Genomic DNA, 27,665 nt, shown 5'->3' with positions numbered 1-27,665 from the left:
CACTGGCATGGGCCAGGACTGTGATTTCACTTGGCTTGACAGGTCTTCTCAAGCATTGCATATCACCAAAAGCCTCAGTCACTAGTCATTGCCTCCATGAGACCCAACATTCGAAGATCATGCTTCATCACCTCATCCCATGTCTTCCTGGGTCTACCTCTTCCACAAGTTCCCTCCACAATTAGAGATTGGCATTTCTTCACACAACTGTCTTCATTCATACACATTACATGAACATACCAGCATGAACATACCATCACATCTGTTGACATCCACCCTAATCCACTCCTATATATTTCTGAACCCCATCACTGTCACTGTACATTTATCTTCCAACCCATACCAGCATGAAGGACAGACATTAAATGATTATGATGATCACACACACACACACACACACACAGGCATATGTCATCTGATATATTGACAGTTGATGATGGAAACACATGCTTGATGTGCTTTATTGCCTGTGAAGCTTTTTAGCTTGTTCTCATGGTTTTAAGTTGTCCTTCTTTGAAATTGTAGTTTTCATAGGGTTGAACTTGTTTCTTGGTTTATGGTGATTTTTATATATATTCACAATAAACTGATATTCTGTGATTGCTCTGTACAAAAGAGGATGTAATGTTCAATATTAGGGAATAAAAATTTTATTCCAACCTTACAGGCAAAAATCGGTATAATATTACACTGGGTTTTCTAATATATAATATATATGTATATTACTTATTTAGGGACGAACCACCACTCTACAACTCAGAACCCATCCAAATCCATGCTGTGAGGCATATACCATCTTAATATATCTAAGATTCTAATCTAAAAATTTAAATTAAATAATATATTACATAAATAAATCATAGAAATAATAATTTTAAAAAATTTAAAAGTTAAAATCATAAATTGGACAGTAAAAATTAATACGATAATATACAGTATAGAAGTATAGATGTTAAAAGTTAGTGCTAGTATATAGACAACGCGTGTTTCATGGCTGAAATAGGACTATATAAAATCATAAGCAAATTCTATCCAAGTTCATTAGAACGGGGAAAATGATTTTACTCCCAAAGTCAGTCTCTCTTCAAGTCAAATCCCTAAGAAAATACCTAAAATCATTCAAGGAATAAACATAAACATGAGAAATAAAAATATATATATTAAGAGACAAAATCTGTAAACTAATCCCTACATTAACGGTATTAATATAATTATTAAGAGTTACAGTCTAAAAATATTGAAAAAGAGTATTATAGTAAACAAGGTTAAAACATTATGGAATAAGTAGATAATAGTAAAAAAATGTGTTAGTGTATAAAGTTACTAAAAGACGGATGTCAATATTGTTTATAAAATTAAAATAAGAAAACATGACTTATCTGCCGGTGGGTAGCTGTAGACTAAATCAAAATGCCTGTGTTATAGAATTTATACTAAAAGGTCACATGATAAATATGGCGTCTATTACCCAGAAGTAATGCGTATTATAATTTCTAAAATAATAACGAAAATATCGAAAAAGAAAATTTATCTAAAATAAAAAGATTCTTGAGGATTAAAAATACTAAAATACTTAAACTTGCAAATTAATGCAGAGTAATAACAATACACATACCAAAATTCTATATTACGTAAATAATGCTATGAAAATTAATACTGAAAAGTCACGTGATAAACATGGCGTCCATTACCAGAGGTAAATACGTATTATAATTACTAAAATAATAACGAAAATATCGAAGAAGAAAAAGCTACCTAAAATAAAAAGTTTATGGAAGATTAATAATACTAAAATACTTAAAACTCTCAGATTTACACAGAATAATAACTATACCAAATACGAAAGTTATGTATTACTTAAATAATGTTATGAAACATTGTAAAAGACTGCTCATGTTATCGATGAATACTTAAAGTAAAGGTAGTTATATGTTCCAATTTGTCTAATATTGAGATGATTAAAGTGTATTCCAAAGCTAATTTGATGTATCATACGCTACTGATCATAACTAAAGTTGGTATCTAATCCTAGGTTTAAATAAATAAGTTAGTTATCTAAACTTATTATATAAGTAATTTAGTTTTATGTTTGCATTTAATATTACGTTCATCGTGGGAGTTAATTTTTTATTAGCTAATATCTCTTTAATATCTCGTTAGTACATAATAAACAGAATTTATTCCCTATCCTATATGATTTAGCCTTTCAAACTATTTCCCATTTTAACTCGTATTCTATTCTTTTAGATTTAAGTTCCCAAATGTATTTACTAAGGCCCGTAGAGTTCATTAAATTTCTGTTCTTAAAAGAATTCATATGTTGGGCCACCCAGGATTTAATTTTATTGGAAGTCGTCCCAATGTAAGTAGTATTTATGTTATCATTATTACTACAGTTTAATGTTATCATTATTACTACGTATTAATTTTTACTGTCCAATTTATAATTGTAACTTTTAAATTTTTAAATTAATATTTCTATGATTTATTTATGTAATATGTTATTTAATTTAAGTTTTTAGATTAAAATCTTAGATATATTAAGATAGTATATGCCTCACAGCATGGATTTGGACGGGTTCTGAGTTGACTGAGTTGTAGAGTGATGGTTCGTCCCTAAATTAGTGATATATATATATATATATATATATACATACATCCATCCATATGTATATATATATATATAAGTATATATACATGCACATACACATGCATACGTACACACACTCACACACACACACATGCACACACACACTAAAGATACAAAATTTTCAAATGTTTTGATAAAAATATCGAAATGTCATCATCATATGTGGCCTTTTGTATCCTATACTCATGGAATTTAACCTAATTTTTTTCAAGACCAATCCAAGTAAACTATACTGAAATAATTATAGCTATTTTTTTATAGTTAAACACATGGAATTACTAAATATTTTATAAAATAATATAACATCTTTTGTTGTCTGATGGGAGGAGTAAAGCATAGTTGCGTCACATTATACAGAGATTAAAACTGTTTAATCAACACAGACGAGACCTAACTTCCTGTGATAAATACGACCTTGATCTCAAGATACAGTGTTTGTTATTACATTTTTATAGAATCTCAACTCTTCTAAATTGATTTCTTACTCTTTTACTTGGTCAGTCATTTGACTGTGGCCATGCTGGAGCACCACCTTTTTAGTCGAGCAAATCGACCCCAGGACTTATTCTTTGGAAGCCTAGTACTTATTCTATCGGTCTCTTTTGCCAAACTGCTAAGTTACGGGGACGTAAACACACCAGCATCGGTTGTCAAGCGATGTTGGGGGACAGACACAGACACGCAAACATATACACATACATACATATATACGATGGGCTTCTTTCATTTTCCGTCTACCAAATCCACTCACAAGGTTTTGGTCGGCCTGAGGCTATAGTAGAAGACACTTGCCCAAGGTGCCACGCAGTGGGACTGAACCCGGAACCATGTGGTTGGTAAGCAAGCTACTTACCACACAGCCACCAGGAAATAAAATATAAGAATGATCTCTAAAATTCAATAAAGAGATGTTTTTAGCTTTGTACATAAGGTGTTCTATGCCTTGAACTGAGCATAGAACAGGGCTCGCCTCTTTGAGCTGGGAAATGAATGGAATACCTGGTGTGTGTCTTGTTGTGGCTACCCCCACCTATAAAAATGGGGAATAGGCCTGGGTATATCTATATACATAAGGCCTTTAAGATAATGAGCTGGCAGAACTGTTTGCATGTTGGACAAAATGCTTAGCAGCATTTCTTCTCACTCTTTACATTTTGAGTTCATATCCCAACTTTGCCTTTCATTATTTTGAAATCGTTAAAATAAAGAACCAGTCAACTACTGAGGGTGGGGGTGGAGGGTCAATGTATCAATAATATACTTGTCCTTTACCTTCAAAGTTGCTAGCCTTGAACCCTACAACTGAATGGCGTCCCATTCAAGAGAATATTGTAAACTTGGTCACTTATATTCTATGGAAACTAGAATACAAAAAAATGTATGGTCTTTATGCAGAAGGTTTTGTAGTCAGAGCAACATTTAGTTTGGTACCCAGCTCTTGCAAGGAAAGCACATAGACGGATGCTATATATTATAGTAAAATAATGTCATAAAAGTTAATTTTTCACACATTTTGGTTGTATTAAAACCTAACCAAAATAAGGCTGTAATCTTTCTCTACAAAGACCTGCAATGTAATCATAGAATAATGCTTAATCTACTCTTTCATGAAATACAATTTCTGTCTTATCCAATATTCGTAAGTATTGGATCATCCCATAAATAATGTGGTTTTTTCATACTTTTTTATTTTTCAAAATTAAGATAAATAAAGTTCTTTCTTAATCTAAAATATACTCTCCTTCATTTTCTACAAATCTCTTCCAGCTATCTGGTAGACTTGCAAGGTCCCTCTTCCAGACTTCACTGGTCAGTGATAAAAAATATTCCTCCAGTACTGTTCTGACCTCATCTACATTTATTCTGTAGTCATTGACGACTTCGGAATAAATGACAATCAGATTGGGCAATGTCCGGCGAATATGGTGGGTGGAGCATCGTTTCCCATTCAAACTGCCCCAACCTTTCGAATGTCATTCTTGCTGTATGTGGTTGAGCATTATCCTGATGTCTTGAAACCAAAAATGGTCATTTTTCTTCTAGTGCTGACTTAAGGCACACAAGCTGCTCACAGTAGATCTCCTTTCTTATCGTTTGGTTTGGGTTTAAAAGTTCAAAGTAGGCTAAACCTTCTATATCCCACAAAACACAAAACAAAACCTTCCATAGGTGAAGACCGTCTTTACCCTGGGGTGCAGGCGTTTCTCCTTTCACTACCCACTGTCTGCAGCACTTGACATTTTTATAGAGAACCCATCTCTCCTTAACAGTCACTATTCGATCTAAAAATGGTTCATTTATGAGCAAAGAAGAGCACATATTCACTCTTTGCATGCGATTAGACTGGGAAAGTTTGTGAGGAACCCATTGACCCAGTTTGCTGGCTTTTCTGATGGCACACGATGGTTGAATGACCAAATCCAAGCTTCTCTGCTAGTTCCTAAACAGTTACAATGGGATTTTGTTCCACCAGGATTTGCAGGACGTCCTCGTCGAGTTCTACAGATCTTCCAAGACGAGGCTCGTCTTCTAGGCTGTAGTTTCTGGCTCAGAATTTCTGGAACCATTGACACTGGCTTATGCTTATTTTCCAATCCCCATATACTGCATTAATATTCCTTACACTTTCCATTGCGTTGTTGCCTTTATTGAATTCATAAAGCAAAATATGCCGAATATGCTCCTTTGTCACTTCCATTATAGCTTTGAAAAAATTACTGTTAAAAATCTAACTGCACTTTTCAAAACTTGCACTAAGAATAAGTACAAGGTAAAATTACTACCTGCTTTTATAGCAAATTGATGCAGGTAGTTTATTCCGTCTCTCTCTGACATTTAGTTCATGCAATTGAAGAGACCAGATTTATGGGATGACCCAACACATGGAGAATTTTCCATAAACAAGCTATCATACTAATGTTTCTGTTATTATGATATTATTTTTATATACAAGTGCATGTTTATATTTTCCATATCATATACACATTAACCAAAGATTAATATTCATGTATAATTATGGAATCATATCTTAAGAAATATTAATTCTGTTTATGTTAAAAGATTAGAATTCACTGCAATCAAAATCTTGAATAGTTTATCAAAAAACTTCAGCAAATGATATTACTGATATCACATAAAAATGCTTGTGTGGTGCCACATAAAAGAGCCTGTGCACTGACATGTAAAAGTGTCCGTGCAGTGCCATGTAAAAGTACCCAGCACAATCTCTAAAGTGGTTGGCATTAGGAAGAACATCGAGCTATAGAAATCATACCAAACCAGACTGGAGTCTGGTGCAGCTCCCCAGCTTGCTAGTTCTGGTCAAACTACCAATCCATGCCAGCATGGACAACGGACGTTAAATGATGATGATGATGATGGTGATGATATATACATATATATGTAGATAATGGTTGTCCACTCATAACCAAGGGAGACCATCACTGACCACTGTTCATGCAGAATGTATGCAATACCAGCACATGAGGTTATTGCACCCACAGTTGGCTCTGCCCGGTCTTGTGCCTGCAGCTTCTATGCTTGCTGTAGCACCCTCCTACTTGACTACATCACCAGTGATTACATGAAGAAAAATTTCAGGTCCAATGAGGCTTGCACAACACCTCACAGGCCCTCTCCACCCAACTGATATGATCCAGAGAAAAGCCAGTGTTAATATGAGACACCGGCTCAAAAATGCAGGAGTATTGTGATCTCAAGCACAAGCAAAAGATCCCCAAAATGCTCAATGTCATTCCCTGAATATCTATTTCATATGAGAATGACTACCTTTAACAAAAGCTGAGGGGTACCTCACTCCTAGTAGTCTTCCAGAATCCCAGATACCAACCTGGAATTTAATGAGGGTCTGTGCTATTACTAGATAGTTGTTGAACTGGCACATTTATATATATATATATATATATATATATATATATATATATATATATATATATATATATATGTATACATATACATATTTACATACATATACACACATGCATTTACATATACTTGTGCCTGTGACATGTGTAAGGATTTTCGAGCCAGATGGTTGCCAGTGCCCCTGGACTGGCTCTTGTGCAGGTGGCACATAAAATACACCATTTTGAGCGTGGCCGTTGCCAGTACCGCCTGACTGGCCTTCGTGCGGGTGACACGTAAAAGCAACCACTACGCTCTCGGAGTGGTTGACGTTAGGAAGGGCATCCAGCTGTAGAAACTCTGCCAAATCAGATTGGAGCCTGGTGTTGCCATCCGGTTTCACCAGTCCTCAGTCAAATCGTCCAACCCATGCTAGCATGGAAAGCGGACGTTAAACGATGATGATGATGATGTATATATATATCCATATACATATATATATACATATTTACTGGAACACTACACATTGTCTCTTATTCTTATATATATATAGCAATAATAAATCTCTGAGTGAGACGGAAACAGTAGCAGCATGGAATCGTGAAGTATATTTTCCACCTAAATGTGGCGGACCCATAGGGGACAATGCTACCATTGTTTATAGCCCCAGGATAACATCTCCTCCAGCTGGCTAACGACACACTATCTGGGTCCGATTAGTATTTGTGAAGGAAAATCATTATTCCCTTCTCTAGCATCACATCATACACACAGACCTAGGTTTTCGGATAGTAACCCATCATCAGCATATGACAATCACCAGCTAGCAAAGAAAACCCATTCCAAACGCAAAATACTATATGCTCTTTCCAGTGACAAATTGTTGCTGATCTTGAAAAAGGAGAAACAAGCAATAAATCTCTGAGCGATATATATATATATATATATATATATATATATATATATATATATCTGTCCGTGTATATAAATCTATATCTCTGTCTGTCAGTCTATCTATCTATATATTTCTATGTATGTATGTATGTATGCATGTATGTATGTATGCATGTATGTATGTATGTGTATATATATATATATATATATATATATATATATATACTATGATTTTGCTTAATACTAATAATCTGTTGTTAGAACTCAATATACATAAGCTTCAGGATAAAGTGCTAGGTGAGTACAGAGCATAATATAAATTAATGGACTGACAAAAGTATGTGAATTATGCAATCTACTCCCTTAGCTTGCAGCTGTTTCTACTATAGGAGGCAGTGCACTATGAGCTGTGTGCTTGTGCATCACCTTATAAGATCATATATATATATATATATATATATATAAAACTCTCGAGACAATTGTTTTTAATGGAAGTGTTCATTGTTTGGTGTTATTTACATCACTGTAAGGTAGTTAATGAATGAGAGAACAACTGATATTTAGTGATTGAAAATACTCAATGTTCTGCATGATTAATAATAGTGAAGTTAATAATGTTTATCTGTAGCTATGGTGTATATCATAAGTCAATGTTGTTGTTATATTTACTTCAAGAAACATGTAACATATAATACCTTTCACACCAACAGTAGCTTGAGTTTCTCGCTGTCCAGCAGGATTTTTGGCAATACACGTATATCGGCCACTGTCTTCTTTGCCTGTATTTCTTACAATAAGCTTACTTTGGCCATTTATACTCGGCGGAGCTAAATGATAAGAAAGAACAGACAATAATGTTATCGTCAATGTCAATACATATTATTATTGGTTGAAATAGAAAAATTGTAAAATATTCACCATGTTGAGAAGTAATATTTATCTCCACTTAAATATAGATGTTCTGTTAGAACAAACTATACTGCCGTAGATACCACGAGAAAAACTCTCATATTGGCTTTTGGTGCAAAATGCACTCTTGTTTATATCACTGGTGGTAATGATATAAACAAGAATGTATTTTGCACCAAAAACCAATATGAATGTTTCTCTCATAGCAATTACCATAGTATAGTTTGTTCTTACAGACCATCCATGTTTAAGTAGGGATAAATATTATCTCTTGGTATTAATGCTGCTTCTCTTGCTAATCTATAATCATAATATTATATTATTAGATTGAAATAAAGGAAAACAAAACATTATGTAAGTGGCTTTATTTGTACCATGGATAGCATTGCCATTATGTCGCCAAGATATGACCGGAACTGGAATTCCATCTGCAGAACACTGCAACTTAAGTCGTGAACCGACAAGAACTTCTTTATTTACTGGTAATGTTTTGAAGCTTGGTGGGACTGAAGATAGAAGTAAAATGAAAAATATTTTTTGTAAATAAAACAATTCCATATATAAAGATTATATATATATATATATATATATATATATATATACACACACATACATATATGTATGCATGTATTTGTGTATGTGTGTGTGTATATATGTGTGTGTATGTATGTGTGTGTGTGTATATATATATATATATATATACACACACACACATACATACATTCACACATACATGTGAAATAATTTGTCTAAATACTGGTTGAAAGTGGGTATATTTTATATATCAACAAGCTTGAAATCTTAAAATTCCATTAATCAACAAGAATATCACCTAAATTACTCAAGAAGTGATGTAACAAATTAATGAAACAGCAAATGGCAACTGATTAATATGAGGAATATGGGATTTTATGGCCTGTAAGTGAGAGTAATGTCAAATCTTAGATTTGAAGAATCCAAATAATTAACTGTAGATGTAATTAAAAATGAATATTTGATCAGCAAGTTATTTGCATCATATTTTGTGAAAAGTTCTATTAACATTGAGAACAAGGGAAGGAAAATATGCTGTGTAAAGTGAAGTTTGAGAGTTTGGATAAGCTCTGATACAATGGAAAAAAAGAGGAATCACCTGTTTTAAGACTACCCCTTCATTTCAGGGTCCATTGTTTCCTTATGGCATATATACACTTATCCAAACTCATGTTTTGACAAGTGTATATATTATATATTTTTCTGCTGTGAACTACCATTAGCTTCTTTAGACACTGGTTTATATTTTAAAAAATTAGAAGAGAATTTCAGAAAATGCTACAAAATAAGATATAAATGTTACCTTGTACTCTTAAAAGTATTTCGTGGGAATCTTCGCCAACTCTGTTTGTAGCTGTGCAAACATAACTGCCTGTATCATTTGCCTGAAGAAGGTAAAAAATGTAAGGAATAGCAATTAAGTTTTTTTTTTTAGATATCAAAGAATTATTCTTTATTAAATTTACTTTTATATTTTCATACAATTACAGAATGGAAGACATATATTAGCTATTCAAAAACACAAAACTGTTAACTTCATTTAAACATTCATTATTTGGTGTCAAAATTTTTGTTACGTCAACTGTGACCTGGTCATTGACACATTTCCACAGTAACTGAGTTGATGTAATGAAAACTTTGACATCAACTAATAAATGTTTAAGTGAAGTTAATAGTCTCTGTGTGTTTTTGAGTGGCTAATATGTGTCTTTGATGCTGGAATCATTTTAGCTTTAACACATGGTTTCAGATCAAATCACTTACCAGACTAGTACATCTATAAACTCATATATTTATTTTATCTTCTTAATATTGCAATGATCAGATGGTTTAAAAAATTCAAAAACTTGAGCAGTTAGGTGGTTCAATAGATTAATGTACTAACTTACATATGATGTTAGTTGTCTATGTTAGCTTTATGTTTGTAATTAGGATTTTAATAGGTTGGCTGAAACAGTGAAGTAATGCATTTAATGATTTGACTGGGCTGGCATGCTGGATGGCTGTGCCAGGATCCAATCTGATTTGGCCAATTTGAGAGTGTAATGGGTGCTTTAACATGTCACCAGCAGAGGTGCCATTCACATAACACCAGTATCTGCCATGACTGTGATTTTGCTCGGCTTGATGGGTCTTAGCATGATATAATGCCAAAGGTTTTGGTCACTGCCTCCATGAGGCCAACACTCGAAAGGTGCTTGGCCACTTTGCCTCCATGAGACCCAATGCTCAAAAGGAACTCAACCACCTCACCTCCATGAGGCCCGTTTGAAAGGAACTCAGTGACCTCACCTCCGTGAAGCTCAGCACTAGAAAGGAATTCAGCCACTTTGCCCCCATGCGACCCAGGAGCTCAGCCACTTTAGCTCCATGTGGCCCAATGCTCAAAAGGAACTCAGCCACCTCACTTCCATGAGGCCCACTTGAAAAGAACTCAGCCACCTTGCCTCTGTGAGGCCCAGCACTCAAAAGGAAGGCCCAACACTCAAAAGGAATCTGAATGGATTTTAAACTTCAAATTCAAATGGATGTCATAACTTGGAAATTTTACCATGCTTTACTTCTTCTTCTACAACCAGAAATGAAATGATGTAGAACGATTTTTTAATTGTTTAACAAAGAAAATAAAAAAATATAACTAACCAATACTCCTTGTATTATCAAACTGTCAGACTCAAGTATAAACTTTGGTCTTTTTGATGATAACTTTTTGTCATTTTTCTTCCATTTTAGCTTAGGTTCTGGGTTACCTGTAGCTTTACATGGAATATTTACAGTACTACCAACAGTTGCAGTCATTAAATGACTTGTTTCTTCAATGGTTGGTGGAACTATTGGAAAAATAAATAAAACAAACAATTTAAGAAATTAAAATATGGATCTTATTGTGTCTTGAGAAAGTCATTATGCCAATAATAATAAGCACACAGTGCATGTGTTTATCATTGTTGGTTGTACTGACTCTCTCAAGACAAGATTTGCTTCAACATACAAATTCACATCAAGAACCTTGCAAACCAAATACAAAAATGAAACCAATATGAATGTTTTAGAACAAAGGTATTTGAAGATTGTGCAGTCATTCACAAACATTTTTGGCCATGGCTTCCTTAAGAGCTCCTCTCAGGTTCCTGGAAAACCACTGTGAAACACTTATGAATTTCTTCCATTAATCTCCCCAATACAACACAATCTGATAGACAGTCTGTCACTCCTTTCTAATATTCCAAGGTCACCCAGGGGCCATTCATCTCTTACTTACTGAGAACGACTAATCAATGCTTCTGAAATTCAAATTCAGAGAATGAATACTTTTTCTGAATCGTTATCTTTTAACTCTTACTTGCTTCAGTCATTGGGCTGTGACCATACTGGGGCACTCATTTGAAAGTTTTTTTTTAATCAAACAAATTGCCCCCAGTATTTAACTTAAATTTTGTTTTATATCAATAGTGTTTAATTGAAACTACTAACCTTGAACTTTCAGCTTGATTGCTTTTTCATCTCGACCTGCACCATTTTCGGCTATGCATATATATGTTCCACTATCTTCAGCCCTAAACAGATAAAGTAAAATAAGGGTGGAGAAATCAATTAAAAATATAATAAATGTAATAAAGAGTGGAAAGGTTGCTGGCTACTGCTGGGCTTAATCCTCTTTCTACTTGAAGGTTTTGATCATATCAGTCTCATTAATGCTGCCATAATAACTCAATACTGAACTATCCAATCCACACTGTAAAGTGGTTGGCACTTAGAAGGGCATCCAGCTGTAAAAGCCAGCCACATAAAAAGCACTCAGTCCACTCTGTGAAGTAGTTGGTGTTAGGAAGGGCATCTATCCATAAAAACTGTGCCAAAACAAACATAGGAGTCTGGCCAGCTCCTGTCAAACCATCCAACCCATGCCAGCAGGGGAGGTAGACGTTAAACAACGATGACGATGATGTATGTATGTATGTATACAAGTAGGTGTGTATGAGTGTGTATATGTTTGTGTCTCCTTGTCATGATTATCCTTCATTTCCAATATTTCTGTGTAAACATATCTAACCATAGGGAAATATTACCTTGCTTGGTAGGAGTCGAAGATGGAAAAGGCCATAGAAATAAAGTGCATTAAATAATCATCATATTCCAATTTCCTTCACTTTTCAATGATTAGCAGATGAGCAACTATCTTTCCATACAAAAAACAACACAGGCTATGCTTTCAGATTTTTTGGATAAAGTTTTCAGAAATAACCCAACAGGTTTATCATTAAATCCATGAAATATTCATGGGTCCCATTAGTACATATTAATGATATAGTGGTAGCAGAGCAACAGCAGCAGCAATAGCTATATTAGTAGTACTAGCAACAGCAGCAGTGGTAGTAGTAGTTATTGTTATTGCTGGTTAGCCCTCATGTCAATCTTTGTTAGAGAGAGGGTGGGGACAGGAGATTGGTAGCGTGATTGTTGCTGCTGCTGTTACCACTACCACTGCCACCACCACCACCACCACGTCTTCCTTCTCTGTCATCATCATAATCGTCCCTCTTATTTGATCTCTATATTGCAAGAAGACATCTTAAACAAATAAGTCAATGAATAAAATTGTACCTTGGGAATGGTAAAGAGAGCATGGTTCCATGTAAAATAGCATATTTATAATTATCAGTAGCTAATTCCTGTCCATCTTTGGTCCATCTAATGGTAGGCTTTGGAATTCCAAGACTTTCACACTGCAAAACTACACTTTTATCTTGTTGAGTAGTATACCGTGACTTGTTCACTGATATCTTTGGTGGTACTATGAAGAAGAGAAAAATACATGAAAAACAATGCTAACACCAAGTCATATTGGTTTTAGTGATAATTCAAGCAATTACATATAATTTTGTCTTGATTAGCAACAATTTTTTGTTTAATAAATAAAAAATATTAAAAATATATGAAAGAAATTGTTGTATACAGTGCTCAGGTGCACTACAACTAAGAAAAACAGCCACCAGGTGTGCTGTTGGTGGATTTCAGCAAGTATGGAAGTTTTGAAGGATGTAGTGTCTCGACAAAAGGACTGCAAACATATGACTAGTAGTCCTCGTAGTTCTTGTAAGTGATGTTATTAAAGGTATTATATTTAACCCTTTAGCATTCAGATTTCTTTGTCAAATGTTATTCACATTGTTTTTGTTTTGAAATAATTATGCATAATCTCATAGCTTCAAGGCTTTAATGATGCGATTGCATATTTTTAGAATAACATTGTAGGGTAGATGCGTGAGGTTTATGCAAAGTAGAATAGTATATATACAACCCCCCCCCCCCCCAAATGGATCTTACTGGCAATGTAATGCAACAATAATTCTACTGCAAATGGTTTAAGAATGTAGGTTGAATACAGAATTTAAATTAAGGAAAATATATATATATATATATATATATATATATATGCAACCATTTTTTTCAGTTATCTATTCACATACAACAGAAGCCCAGACACAAACCTAGAAGTACGTATAATGCTACTACTGGAGAGCGCAGGATAAATCTGAAGGCCGACGAGCTTTATACTGTACTCTACTATGCTCTTAACAGAATATACCATAACTACATATATATATACATAGAACTTATATGATATACATATACATATATGTATATTTATCATCATCATTATCACCATTTTTGCATCATCTTTTTTTATGTTAAATATAGTTTTGCTGCTACTTTTCCCTGCTATCACTAGGTAACAACTGAAAGTGATTTTGCAGGAAGAAGGATTGAAACAAGGTGTGTTTTGTTTACAAGGCCTTGTGGTTACAATCCATTACTTTGCAGCACATCCATTATTGGTTAAATTCTTATTGTTTGTTTATGAAAATAAAGAGATTGTTTTGAAAATTAGGTGTAAAATATATAATGTGAAAGCAGAAAAGAACACAAATTCTAAGTAATGAATTACATACCTTGTACTTCAAGATGGACTTGACCAATAGCACTTCCAGCATTATTCTGTGCAATGCATGCATAAGTACCAGAATCTGAGAGTGCTGGGCGGTGCAGAACCAAAGTACCATTGTTGAGTATGGTCATACCTGAATGCAAATGTTACATAAAATGATACATATTTAAAAAAGAAAGAAGTATTTTATTTTCAGTATGCCAGACTAAGTGAGGGGTTTAAGAGCTAATTTGTTATTTTCATTTTACAATAATCTTTATATATATAATATATATATTAACTCTTCGAAACGCTTACTTTTAGAATGATGGCAGCTGATGAAGGAAATGTTCTCTATGTGGCCTGTGTGTTTTCTGTACTCTGTTTATCATTTTGTCTACGTTTTGTTTGCAACGTCCTCTACCCAGATATGCATCTATATATACATGTAGATGTAGGTATGTACATACATGTACGTATATATGCATAAACTCATTTATTATTTATATATATATATTTTAAAAAATGAGTAGAGATGGATTTGTGGGGGGGGGGATAATTTAATGTTTACAGTGAGTTACTCTGATATGACTTTTGAGCTTCAAGTAGTTTGAAAACAGTTACTTGAAGCTCGAAACTCATATCGAGGTAACTTACTGTAAACATTATTATTAAGATTAGAATAAAAATTACCCCCCAGCAAAAAAGCCATCTCTACTTATTTTTTCAAAAATATATATATAATACTGTACCAAGAACTTTCTTTTTATTACTGTACTATATATATATATATATATATATATACAGATAGATAGATAGATAGATAGATAAATAGATAGATGGATGGATGGATGGATAGACAAATGTAGAGGCATGGGGCTCAGCATTTAGGGTGTTGCACTTATGAACATAACATTATGGGTTTGATTCCTGGAGCAGGTGATGCATTGTTTCCTTGAGCAAAACACTTCATTTCACATTGCCCCAGTCTACTCAGGTAGCAAAATTGAGTAATCTTGTGGTGGACTGGTGTCCCATTCATGCAGGGAGTAATATATACACTACAGAATCTAGGACAGTGGCTTTATGAGCCTATGTCTTGGAATAGAACCTTTGATTATAGTGATCCGTTTGAAACAGACAGATAGATAGATAGATAGATGGATGCATGGATAGATAGAGGGATAGATAAATAGATAGACAGATAAATAAATAAATAGATAAATGGATAAGATAGATAGATAGATAAGATAGATGGATGGATGGATAGAGGGATAGATAGATAAATAAATAGATAAATGGCTAAGATAGATAGATAGATAGATAGATAGACAGACAGAGTGAAACAGATAGACAGAGAGATAAATAGACAGTTAGATACATACGTACATACACACACACACACACATACATATATATACTTTTGTAAGTGCATACATGTATACACACACACACACATATATATATATATACACAAATACAGATATATGTGTGTAATGTATATATATGCATATATGTATGTTTGCATGTGGGCGTATATGTACAGAGAGAGAGAAAGACTGAGAATTAATGATTACCTTGTTCATTTGATAAAATTTTTGATTTTCTCCGCCAAATAATGTCTGGTTTTGGGAAGCCTTCTGCATGACATGGCAGAGCAATTTCATGATTTACAGTAACTTTTAAGTTCAATTGTTCACCATTAATTAATTTAGGAGGAACTGATAAAGCACAAAAAAAACAAAAACGAATAGAAATAATAATAATGCATATAAAAATTGTTAAACCCGTAAAAATGAAAATTTTAAAAATGCATAAATTAAACTGCAAATTACTTTTTATTTATAATTAATTTATAACCATAATTATTAATAATATTTGATACATTAATTTGAGAAAACTGCATTATCATTATTGTTTTAACAATCACTTTGCTTTCAGATTTTGGATGGAGTGTATTGAAGCAGATATTCTATGGCCAGATGCCTTTCCTGCAACCAACCCTCATCTGTTTCTAAGTGAGATAATATTTTCCTATGGACAGAGAAGTTTTCACAGAATATTGGAAATGAATGATACAACTTGCATGACAATAACACAAGAAGTTGAAAATTTTTTTGACCCATGACACTGCATGGACCCTAAGTAAGGCATGTGTAAAATTTGAATGATATCTGTTGGGTAGTTCTTGAGTTTTAGGGATGCACACATACAGTCAGACAGACAGACACACATTCTCAGTTTTACAGATATAGATGTATGTATGTATGAATGTGTGTGTGTGTGTGTGTGTATACGTATGCTTGCATATGCATGTCTGTGTATGTGTACCTTTATCTAGACATCACATGATGGTTGTAAATGAGTATCATCATCTTTTAAGCGAGGTTGTTCATGAAAATCACATCTGGCCATGAAGAAATATTACCTAGTTTGAAATGCGGTGAGGGTTGGTGACAGGAAGGGTATCTGGTAGTAGAAAATCAACTAATTTGTTTGACCCGTGCAAACATAGAAAAGTGGATGTTAAACGTTGTTGATGATGATGATATTGATGATGATTACCTCAAAAGTAATCATCGTGTTTCAAGGGAATCTAATTAAATACATTCTGTGGAACATAACAATTCTCGTTACAAATGCTTTTCCTTACCTTGGACACTAAGTTTATATTCCTTTGTTGCATTTCCAGCCTTGTTTGACACAATACACTTGTATTTTCCAGAATCATTTATTTTCACTTGTACAAACTCCAAAGTGCCAGTATGTTGCATGCGATAATGTGCACCGGCTTTGGGAAAATCATGATCATTCTTCTCCCATTGAATTGAAGGTGTTGGAATGCCAAATGTATCGCACATTAACAAAGTTCGGGAGTCGACAGTTGCAGCAATGTTAGTTGAGCCAGAACCTTCAATTTTGGGTGGAACTGCATGAAAGAGAAGAAAGAAATAAGGATTAGAAATCAAAATCTGTGTGATGAATGTTACAACTTAATTTTAAAATGGTAAAGGTTAATGACAGGAAAGCCATCAATGATTCCTCAATAGCCATCTGTGTAACATACTTAATGTAAATACATAGCAAAAAGCAAATTTACTGCAGTATTTGTCTGGAGATAATATCTTTCATGGACATGCTGTGTTTTAAAAAAACACAATGTATATTGGAGGTAGACAAAAGTCATCCTTGCAGTGGATGGTAAGAATGCTAAATGCATTTCTGCCTTTTTGATCATTGTCAGTTGCATGCACCCACAGTCAACTGCGTGCTCACATGAAATGTCACAACACCATGACTCAAGTATAGTCAGTTGGTCTCTCTCAAAATGGTATTTATAATGTCTAATGGAATTTTACTTTGAAATATCTAATTCTTTCATCATATTCCATAATTTCTTCAGGTGGATCTCCAGGCAATGAGTATTCAGTTGTTTGATCAACTGGATTATCAGCTCCTAATCCAACATTGGAATTGAACCAAAGACCTAATACATGTGAAGCAAACTTATTAACCTATTCGTATGAACTATTATAGTACTAATAAAAGTTAATATTTAAAAAAAATTATTTTAAAAAGAACCCCAAAAATCCTCAATAATAAATCTCTGAGCGAGGTATAAACAGTAGCTGCATGACATCGTGAAGTATATTTCCCACAAAAAAAAAAAGAAGTATCAATCCTTAAGGGTTAGCCACATTTAGGTGTCAAATATACTTTAAAAAATCCTGTTGTTTAGAAAGTATAAGACTGATTTAAAAATACAGGTAAAAACAAACTCACCAAACACTGTAATAATAAATGGTTTTTGAACCTTTCCAGCAACATTTGTAGCTTCGCACATATATTGGCCAGAGTCATCCATATTTATATTGGTAAGCATAAGTTCTCGTCCTTGATTTAAGATTCTTTTTTTGGAATTTCCAAAGGCAGGAATAATCATGTCATTTCTGTACCAAGTAATGGTCGGTTTTGGAATACCTGACACTTTGCAAGATAGTGTTATAGATTTTTTATTCATAATTTCCATCTTTTCTAGTCGAGGGTTTTCTAGCTTTGGTGGCACTAGCAAGAAAATATAATTGGTCATAATTATATAAATGTTTCAATTTAATGCCCACAAATAACTTTTATATACACATATACATGCACACTTATATATATGTATATACTGTATTTTACAGCATACAAGTTGATGTAAACATGTAGTGTAAACATTCAAACATCATCGTTATCTTTACAAATCCTGATGCATTTCACATGGAATTTTTGGTTCTTCAAAGTCGTTTTGGTGAATAAGTCAACTTCTTTTGCTGTAAATTTTGGCCTGAAAAATTCAACTTGTATGCTGGAAAATATGGAACTCATAAACATATTCAATGTGTATTCTAGTTCCCACATATAAATATAGAAACATAAAATGCACACATAATTTTGAAAACATGTATCTATTTTCATTTATACCTTCCTTTTAACATAATAAATTTTGTTAAAATTCATTGTCAAATGTTACAAATTATTACTACATTAAAGTAAGATATTGAAATACAACTGTGAAATTAATCCTTTTTACATCAAACCACCTTTTTAATACTAAAACCTTTAATTTTATAGTATTTATATTTAGATTAAAACCTTCAATTGTAACTTTATGTAAAACTTTTGTGTTGAGCTGTATTCCAAAGAATTCTTTAATAATGATGAAATTTGTTATTTGTTTTACTATAAACCTTCAAAATAATTGACTGAAATAAAATTAACCGAACAGTATACTTCATTATAGATGTGGTTACCAGAAGGTTAAGATACAGCTCATTAGTAAAGCATAAAAACTGTTATAGTCTGTCTGATAAACAGCATCCATTTCTATTTTGTAGTTGACTGGTTACTGATATGAAATGCAGTTGCTTTTAACCTCTAAATCCCAATTTCAAATGTCTTAAGACACAACAATTCTGTTTCCTTAAAATTTATACAAGATAAAATATAGAAAAATACTGAAATACAAAGCAAAATAGAACAAAGCTGTACTCAGTTCTTCAACTTTTGTGAAGCATGTGCCAAGCTACTATTCTGATGATTTCAGCCATCAAAACATATTGGCCCACTTGCTCATATTTAGGAAACAAACTTGAAAATGGATTGAGAGAAGAGATAACAATTGCCTACATCATCATCATCAACATCATGAAGATAGACATCACTGATATAAATTCAGAATACTGACTTTTTATCAACAGTGTCAGTAACATCTGCTATCTTCCTTGATTGCAGAACAACAAAATTGGAGCAATATTTCTAAATAATTCACCATTTACGGTGCCAATGAAGGTACCATTTATGAAAGATATAAATTCAAGGGAACTTGTTCAACTCATTATACATTGGATTAAGTATTTCTTTAATACTCTAATTTTCTGATCCACTTAATTAACAAATAAAATATCAATTTTTATCAAGAATTTTCAAATTTCCTTAAATATATCTATTTATCTATCTATCCATTCATTTTCTTCACCCTGGTAGGGTAGTTGGGGTAGAGTCCTCAAGCATCTCCTCCATAGGGCCCACCCTATCAGAAGCAGCTATCATTAAACTTTCTGGATGGATTCCTGAGCATCACCAACTGAGACTCTGAATGTTGTTCTTCTTGGTCTACCTTTAGGCCTCCTGGTGGTTGCCTTAGCTTGAAGAATCCCTCTTGCAATTCTTTCCTCCAACATTCTAATCACATGTCCATAGTAATAGAGCTGTGATCTCTCAACGTAGAGAAATAGTAACTCAACTTGGAAAGATTCCCTGATCTCTGAGCTACCCCCACCCATTTGGGTCGCTTGTATTTATAATCATACTCTTTCAGTAATTATCTCAGGATCTCAAATACAAAACTTTAGAAATACCGGAAAAAAATATATAAAATTCATAGATTTCTTACCATGTATACTGACATCAAAGTGCTTAATTGCATCTCCAGCTGGATTTGAGGCTTGGCAAGAATATCGTCCAGTATCTTCTGGTTCAGTCCAAATAGCTTGTAATTGCCATTTATTTTCAATTTGAATAGCTCGCATATTGGACTTTTCTTCGAAGTCTATCAATTCATTATTTTTAAACCAAATAACATTTGGAGAAGGAACACCAGAAGTGACACATTCTAGCAACAGTGGTTTAGATTTATTGGCTTCAACTTTTTCTTGGATATTATCATCTCGAATTTTTGGTGGGACTGTTGGTTAGAATAACATGACAATTAAATAACATATTTTAAAGATAAAACACTTAAATTTTCAGAAATGGGAAATGCTGCTTTAAAATAGCAGCAGGATACATAAGGATTTGTTTCTTAGGCAGTTTATAAAGAGAAAATTGAAAATTGTGTTGTCGATACAAAGAAAATAACAATCTAGATAATATATTCAGTCTGTTAGAACTTACCACAGCTCTGGTGCACCCAAAACTGAATATTTTTTTTCATATAAAAAGCATCAATATGTTTTAAATTTGAATATACACTCCATCCTGTATAACTGGACACTTACAAAACCTTTTCTTTTTCGGGTTTTGAAATAGCTACAAATAAAAGATGTTCTAATGAGGATGCTCGATGTAAATTTTGTATATCTTATGGGTTCTTTTTTATTCTAAGTGTCACATTGATGTTTTTAATGACATACTAATAATAAAGAAATATTTCATTTGGAAATAAGGTTTATCAGAAAATCAAGAAATATACATAAATAATGTTGGTATATTCCTTTTATTTGCTGTCGTTCTGATCTAATTAAAGATGTTGCTGTTGTTGCTTAGACCCAGATCAAACCAGATAAAGCAGACTTATGTTCAAAAGCATTCCAACCATGACCATCCTGCCATTTTCTATATCAGGAACTACACTGTCCAATGTATCCTTCTCTTTTTAAGATAGTATGATGTGATTTGTGGGAAATTTGGCTGCTATTTCTTGCTGGCTGGGTGATCACATAGAGCTTCACTTGTTGGCTTAAGTTTCGTAGTTTTTGTTTCTGGATTTTCGTTGCCCTCTTTTTCCATCACTTCTAGATTTTTCAACAATATCATTTTTATTATTGGAATTTTTATTACTGGAATTTTGACTTAGGCATCTCTAATTTTTACTTGTTTATTTAATATTTTATCATCACTTCTTGCAAGAGGTTTAAAGCATATTCATTTTCTTTTACAGCACATTAAAACACCCTGAAGTTCACATTTCTTAGCCAGTCTATTATACATAATTCACAGCCCAAGTATTATGCCTTGTTCTGTGTCTTTGCTGACAAAATGACAATACTGTTTTATCTCCACCCCAATGTGTCATGATACTTTTACATTTTCTGTAGCAAGGAGGTAATACTGATCTCTGTTATAACAGGTTTTCTCTAATTACAGCTGCAAATATATTATTATGAATCAGTGGAAAAAAAATTAAGGTATCTGAAAATTTGGATTAGTATTGTATTTCATTCCACCAGGTTTGATAACACATTACAGTGTTATTTTCAAATTGCTTCAATCTTCTTGCTCTGACTTAGCAAAAAAAAAAAAAAGCAATATTCTCATTATTAAGTTCAAGTTTGAGAAATGTGAATCAATTGTGCAAGTGCAACATGGATTTCACTGCCAATTCAATAAAAATCCACCTCGCCAGAAGCAAATTTACGAATGGCATAGAAATTTCACAGAAAAAGGTTGCATTTATAAAGGAAAATGCACTGGTGCTCATGGTACTCAATTCGAGTGCATACTACCTTAAAATAAACTTTAAACCTTCCCCTATCAAGAAATATGTACAATGTGTTTGTGTCTCTTACCATTTGTTTTAAAAATAAATTTAAAATCTGCTCGTTCTTTTTGAATAACCCTGTACATATTATTTTTTTTTTTTACTTGTTTCAGTCTTTTTGACTGTGGCCATGCTGGAGCACCGCCTTTAGTCGAGCAAATCGATCCCAGGACTTATTCTTTAGAAGCCTAGTACTTATTCTATCGATCTCTATTGCCGAACCGCTAAGTTACAGGGACATAAAACATACCAGCATCGGTTGTCAAGCGATATTGGGGGACAGACACACAAACACATACACACATATATATATATATACATATATACGACGAGCTTCTTTCAGTTTCCGTCTACCAAATCCACTCACAAGGCTTTGGTCGGCCCGAGGCTATAGTAGAAGACACTTGCCCAAGATGCCATGCAGTGGGACTGAACCCGGGACCATGTGGTTGGTAAGCAAGCTACTTACCACACAGCCACTCCTTCGTCTATGTATATATATATATGTATATATATATATTTATGTTATTTATTCTATTTAAAGAAGTTGATCTCATTTAATTTGTAACTGCTAAAATGGATTTTACTTCATTTAGCAAGACCCAAATAAATTGCCATAATTCTAGAAAACTTTCAAATTTTCGTCATACATATACCATTTCTTTTAAATTTGTCTATCTAAAAAAAGTCAGTTTCTCAAGCCACAAATTGATAGGCTATGAGGAGGTTTCTATGAGAATACTAGATACAGAGTGCATATAGTGAGGAATTAGAAGTCCAGGTAAGTGTTTACCAGTCTATTCTCAGCTTTCAGTTTTTCATTGCAGTAGCTCTAAAAGGAGGATATGTCCTCTTGGGAACTTCTATATGAAGATGACCAGATTTTCATAGCACAATGAATGGTAAGGTTCAAAACCTGAAAGAAAGTATTTGAATCAAAGGGACTTAGCATAGATTTGGCTCATTAGATAGCAGGACCTCCACAGATCAAAATCATCAAGCAAATGATATTGATCAGTGTGTAAAATAGTCGGTGATCATTCAATATTTTGTGGATAGTGCAGGAGGTAGGTGCACACTAGGTGAAGTAGCATGTTAGCAACTTAGCATCTCAGACACACTAACAGTGTTTCTTTATATTTTATGAATATTGATACAAAGAACAGTAAAATCAAACTGTCTGTAACTTAATGATGTAGGTGGTAGCGATCATTAAGATAGCATGGCTATAGACTTTAATGAACAAGTGAAAATCAAAGGTTATGTTCTGATTGATTATAAAGAAGTTTCTTTTATGCTCAAACTGTTTCTGATTGACGTGGCATGAGATTATTCCTAAATAGCAGTGCAAACTGGACAGTGAATGTTGACCATCTGAAATGAAAGAAATGAATGAGATTTTGCTGGATGTGTAGTTGAACTTTTAACTACTAGATGGAATTAATGAACTGAAACACTTGATATTAATTAATGTCATCAAGTTTTGCCTAATAATAATAGAAAAAATCAAAGCAGTATAAACAAAGACTTGCATGAACAAATGTTAAGTAGCAGTGATATCCCCCATATAGCTTTTTTATATTTAGAAAAAAGACTGGTAATGCCTAGGACATTTGCAGGAACTCTCAAACTGGTGAAGTTAATGTAAATGATGTTAAACTTTAACTTCTTTTGATGATTGGTTGTTGGGGAAATGTTTAAAGGTAAGAAATTCCAAGGAGCAGTTGTTAAGACAGAAGTGATATGAATCTTGCTAGTTTTTTCAGTAGCAGAAGAGACACAGAGATGAAGCCGTGTATTGGTTAGTTGGTGGTTGTAGCTTGTTCTTAAGACTTTGCAAACTGACTTAGCATCTTGGAGAGTTCTGGATTTAGTGGTTGTTGTGTGATGGAGTAAAGAAGTGTGGATTGCTTCATATGATTTGATAGAGGAAGAGGCAACGATGGCAGGGTAAAAGATTGTGTCCAGAGGATAGCAAGAGCATTCAGGGAGATGGTGTATCAGCTAGGGACATGGATAAGTGAGGATGCTAATAGATGCAGATAGTTCAGAATATCAAGTATTTTGGTTTTTGTGTCAGCAGAATCAGTATGCTTTGGATTTTATTATATTTTAGTGTTACTTTTGGTTTGAATTAGGGTTAGGGGCTTTGCACCTGGCTATTCCTAGCCTCTAAGATTGGTGAAGTTCCATGGTTAATGTTCTTCTTGAATAGTTGCAAGTTGGTAGCTGCAGGAAAAACAAGAGTCAAGAGAAATTTCCACAGAGACAACATTCTGAAGAAAAAGAACTGGAAATAGGGTTAAAGCCTGAGGATTGAGAGTGGATATAATATTGGTGGTAGGAAGAGGAGAGATGGATGAGTTGAGATGGTATACAATCAGAAAGGTGTGAAGGTGTTGGACTCATGATTGTAAGATTGTGGTTTCAGTTCCTGGACCAGGTGATGCATTGTGTTCTTTGAGCAAAGCACTTCATTTCATATTGCTCCAGTCCACTCAGATAGTAAAAATGAGTAATCCTGTGACAGACTGGCATCCTATCCAGGTGGAGAATATATATGCCATGGAAACCAGGAAACCAGCCCTATGAGTCTATATCATTCAGCAAGGATCTTTATCCTTTTTTTCTATATCCTATCCAGGTCATTTTTATTTCAGTGTTATGAATCCCTTAAGCAGATTGCTTTTGCTGCAGCAATCCTGAGGTGGTTCTCTGTGTAAAAATAAATTACAGATTTGCAATGCTATGTAAAGGAACAAAAGCAAAAGCAAAAAAAAAAAAAAAAAAAAAAAAAAAAAAAAAAGCAGAAGAAAATACAATAGGGGTAAGAAAATAAAAAAATGTAAAAAGGTAACTATTTTCCGTATTAGAGGACTTGCACCAAACAAAATAAAAAATAGTAAAAGGTATAAAGTCAAAAAGGAAAAAAATTAGGACTAGGATGGAAGGGCATGGTTGACAAACCATCAATACAATAAATGATTTTATCCCTGAGTAAATCACATGGTTTAACTATTCAAAAGACATGGCTGTGTGATTAAGAAGTTCACTTGGCAACTATGTGAGTTCAGGTTCCGTCTCACTATGTAGCATTTCAGGTAAGTGCCTTCAACTAAAGCCATGGGCCAACTAGTCCTTTGTGAGTGAATTTGGTTATCGGAAATTGTGTGAAAGCCTGTTGTATATATGTGTGAATGAGTTTTGTGTCTGCATATGTCTCTTCCCAACCACTTCACAACTGGGGTTCATTTGTTTACATCCTCATAACTTAGCAGTTCAGCAAAAAAAAACTCAATAAAATAAGTATCAGTCTTTAAGAAATAAACACTGAGATAAATATGTTCAACTGAAATCCTTCAAAGCAGTGCTCCAGCATGGCCACAGTCCAATGACTGAAACAGGTAAAAGATAAACTATAACATGAGAGAGAGAGAGAGAGAGAGAGAGAGAGACAGATCATCAAGAGTAGGGTTAAATATTTGATGAATAAAAGCCTGTTAAAAGAAATAATTGAACATAGATGTTAGTGAAGGGTTAAATAAAACATCTGTGTTTGTGTTACTAATATAAAATAACTAAAATAGTTATAATTATGAAAAGAATAAACAAACAAACACTTAAGCATGAAAATATTTTATAAAGATAAGTCATGTTAGAATAGAAATTATCTTACCATGTACTTGAAGAATATACTGTTCTTTTGCTTGACCAGCTATATTTGTGGCTGTACAAGTATATGTTGAAGCATCATCAATTTTGATATTGCTAATTCTTAATCTGCGACCATTGCTTGAAACTTGTAAGTTCTTATAGGGAGAATCTAAAATTGGTGTACGATTTTTTGACCACATGATTTCAGGAGTTGGTGTTCCTTGTACTGGACATTCAAATTGTACAGTTGCATTTTGGAGCGTCTTAAACTCTTTTGTAAGGCCATTCTGAAGTATAGTTGGGGGTACTGAAATTGATGACAAGGTGAATAATTATTAATTCTGGAAGAAATATTCATCAAATAATTTTTATAGTTTGGAAATTTTTAGCATTTAAAAAAAATGTTTCATATTCTTTCTTATTTAATTATGTTAGTGTTGGCAAATTTAATGTAGTAAACCTTAAATATCTAATTAGAAATAATTAACTTTAGACAATTGTAGCTCAATGGTTAATATCAAATTAATCCTTTTAGCAAATATGGGGGACAACTCTTGACATAGTTAAGTCTTATTGGACCTCCTCAGTGAAGACTATGCTTCACTACACTAATTGTAGCAGTAAAAAATCAATCACTAACAGGATAAAACAGGATATACATGTACAAGTAGGCATGAAAAATGAAGACATTTAAAAAAACAACAGCAACAAATCACTGAGTTGAATTATTCAGACATATAAGTTGTTTTAAACTTTTAAGAGAATTTAAAAGAAACAGCTATATATTTCTAATCAAATAAAGCTTCAACTTGACTTCTCATTGCTTTGATGCCACATGTCATGTGAAAACAAATCCAACAGTTGTTTGACATTACAAATTAAAACCAGTTGTGTTAAACAAATTTTGTAGCTTTTAATGATTAAGATTTTATTTCATATTTTAATTCATTGCACCAGCCTTTCCATTATCAATAAACAATATAAAAATAAGTGGCTTGGAAAGAAATAGTACATTTGGAAAATTGAGTGGAGAACATTTATGAAACCCATGAAGAATCTATTGCATTCAGTTTGGTAAATATTCCTCGAGTATATTCAAAACCAAGTGTAAGTACAAGAGACATACTAATAAGGAGTTCAGAGCAAAGCTACAAATATATATATATATATATATATATATATATATGTATATTTGTGTTCATAGTTACAAATATATATAGGGTGGTACAAAACTCAAGCATCAGTAAACTAACACTTTGCCATAACATCTTCATATTTGTTATCTTTTGTAAGTAAATGTGATAAATGTTCATAAAATGATTATTTTTTTATTTTAGAATCATGTCAGAGATGTTGTCAATAAAGGAATGTGTTGAAGTTAACCTTTTGTGCAGTACAGTTGGAAGCTCTAATTGATCAGTTGCACTGCAGTTTAATATCCTTCATCCCAAAAGGATGCCTATTGATGAATCAACATTTGGAAGATTGTTAAAAAATTTGAAGAAACAGGAAGTGTCCACGATTGAGAATGTGGTGGTGGACCAAGAACAGTAACAGATGAAATTATTGCAACGACTGTACTAACTAATATTCAATAGTACCCAATAAAATCAAGAAAATATCTCAAGAAACTGGTGTCAGCAGGCGTTCAGTTCAGCGTCTTTTAAAAATGCTTGCTTTTCATCCGTATAAAATTCATTTAGTTCAGGAGTTAATGACAATGACAAAGACCAGAGAATGGAATTCTGTAATTGGATCCTTTCTAAAACCCAACACAAAAGTAACAATTGGCTACAGAGTATTACAAGCATAAAATAGAATTTAAACTGGCCATATCTGGCCCAAATATTCTACTTGTTTTATGTTCAAACTTACTAGATCCAACATCTCACACCTACCCTACAATATCATTCTAAAAATAAACTGTTGTG

At 33.3% G+C, this 27,665-nt stretch overlaps 2 protein-coding genes across 8 annotated transcripts in view; one reads left to right on the top strand and one right to left on the bottom strand.

The window, feature by feature from the left end:
* LOC106871048 (hemicentin-1) overlaps positions 1-27,665 on the bottom strand; it is a 359,318-nt gene that overhangs the window by 86,318 nt on the left and 245,335 nt on the right. For both annotated transcript variants that reach the window (XM_052965571.1, XM_014917317.2), the window contains exons 29-40: positions 25,757-26,041; positions 20,215-20,505; positions 18,063-18,344; positions 16,933-17,208; positions 15,857-16,000; positions 14,305-14,433; positions 12,956-13,145; positions 11,825-11,907; positions 10,994-11,181; positions 9,654-9,735; positions 8,692-8,823; positions 8,104-8,235 (exon numbers count right to left, since the gene is read on the bottom strand). In XM_052965571.1, the coding sequence (XP_052821531.1) occupies positions 8,104-8,235; positions 8,692-8,823; positions 9,654-9,735; positions 10,994-11,181; positions 11,825-11,907; positions 12,956-13,145; positions 14,305-14,433; positions 15,857-16,000; positions 16,933-17,208; positions 18,063-18,344; positions 20,215-20,505; positions 25,757-26,041 (2,214 nt within the window). The remainder of the gene's footprint in view (positions 1-8,103; positions 8,236-8,691; positions 8,824-9,653; positions 9,736-10,993; positions 11,182-11,824; positions 11,908-12,955; positions 13,146-14,304; positions 14,434-15,856; positions 16,001-16,932; positions 17,209-18,062; positions 18,345-20,214; positions 20,506-25,756; positions 26,042-27,665) is intronic.
* On the top strand, positions 1,670-27,365 carry LOC128247020 (uncharacterized). Of its 6 annotated transcripts, none has more exons than XM_052965574.1 (4): positions 1,670-1,696; positions 2,248-2,362; positions 16,221-16,424; positions 21,687-21,797. In XM_052965574.1, exons 1-3 carry the CDS (start codon positions 1,678-1,680, stop codon positions 16,405-16,407), a joined length of 321 nt encoding a protein of 106 aa, XP_052821534.1. In that variant the 5' UTR covers positions 1,670-1,677; the 3' UTR covers positions 16,408-16,424; positions 21,687-21,797. The 6 variants fall into 6 exon arrangements, 3 of the variants coding, with proteins under 3 accessions (XP_052821534.1, XP_052821533.1, XP_052821532.1); XM_052965573.1 differs by having other exon boundaries at positions 16,221-16,429; XR_008263425.1 differs by lacking the exons at positions 1,670-1,696; positions 2,248-2,362 and adding exons at positions 1,706-1,921; positions 27,072-27,365 and having other exon boundaries at positions 21,687-21,727.

Source organism: Octopus bimaculoides, chromosome 2, assembly GCF_001194135.2.
Source record: "Octopus bimaculoides isolate UCB-OBI-ISO-001 chromosome 2, ASM119413v2, whole genome shotgun sequence".
Lineage (NCBI taxonomy): Eukaryota > Metazoa > Mollusca > Cephalopoda > Octopoda > Octopodidae > Octopus > Octopus bimaculoides.
The sequence above is the reverse complement of the archived record's forward strand: the minus strand, read 5'-3'. Positions and strand labels throughout refer to the sequence as shown.

Excerpts from the sequence above, each read along its gene's own strand:
- LOC128247020 (XM_052965574.1), top strand. Across the intron at positions 2,363-16,220 it reads TTATTGGAAGTCGTCCCAAT|ATTTTGGATGGAGTGTATTG; the intron begins GTAAGTAGTATT and ends CTTTGCTTTCAG.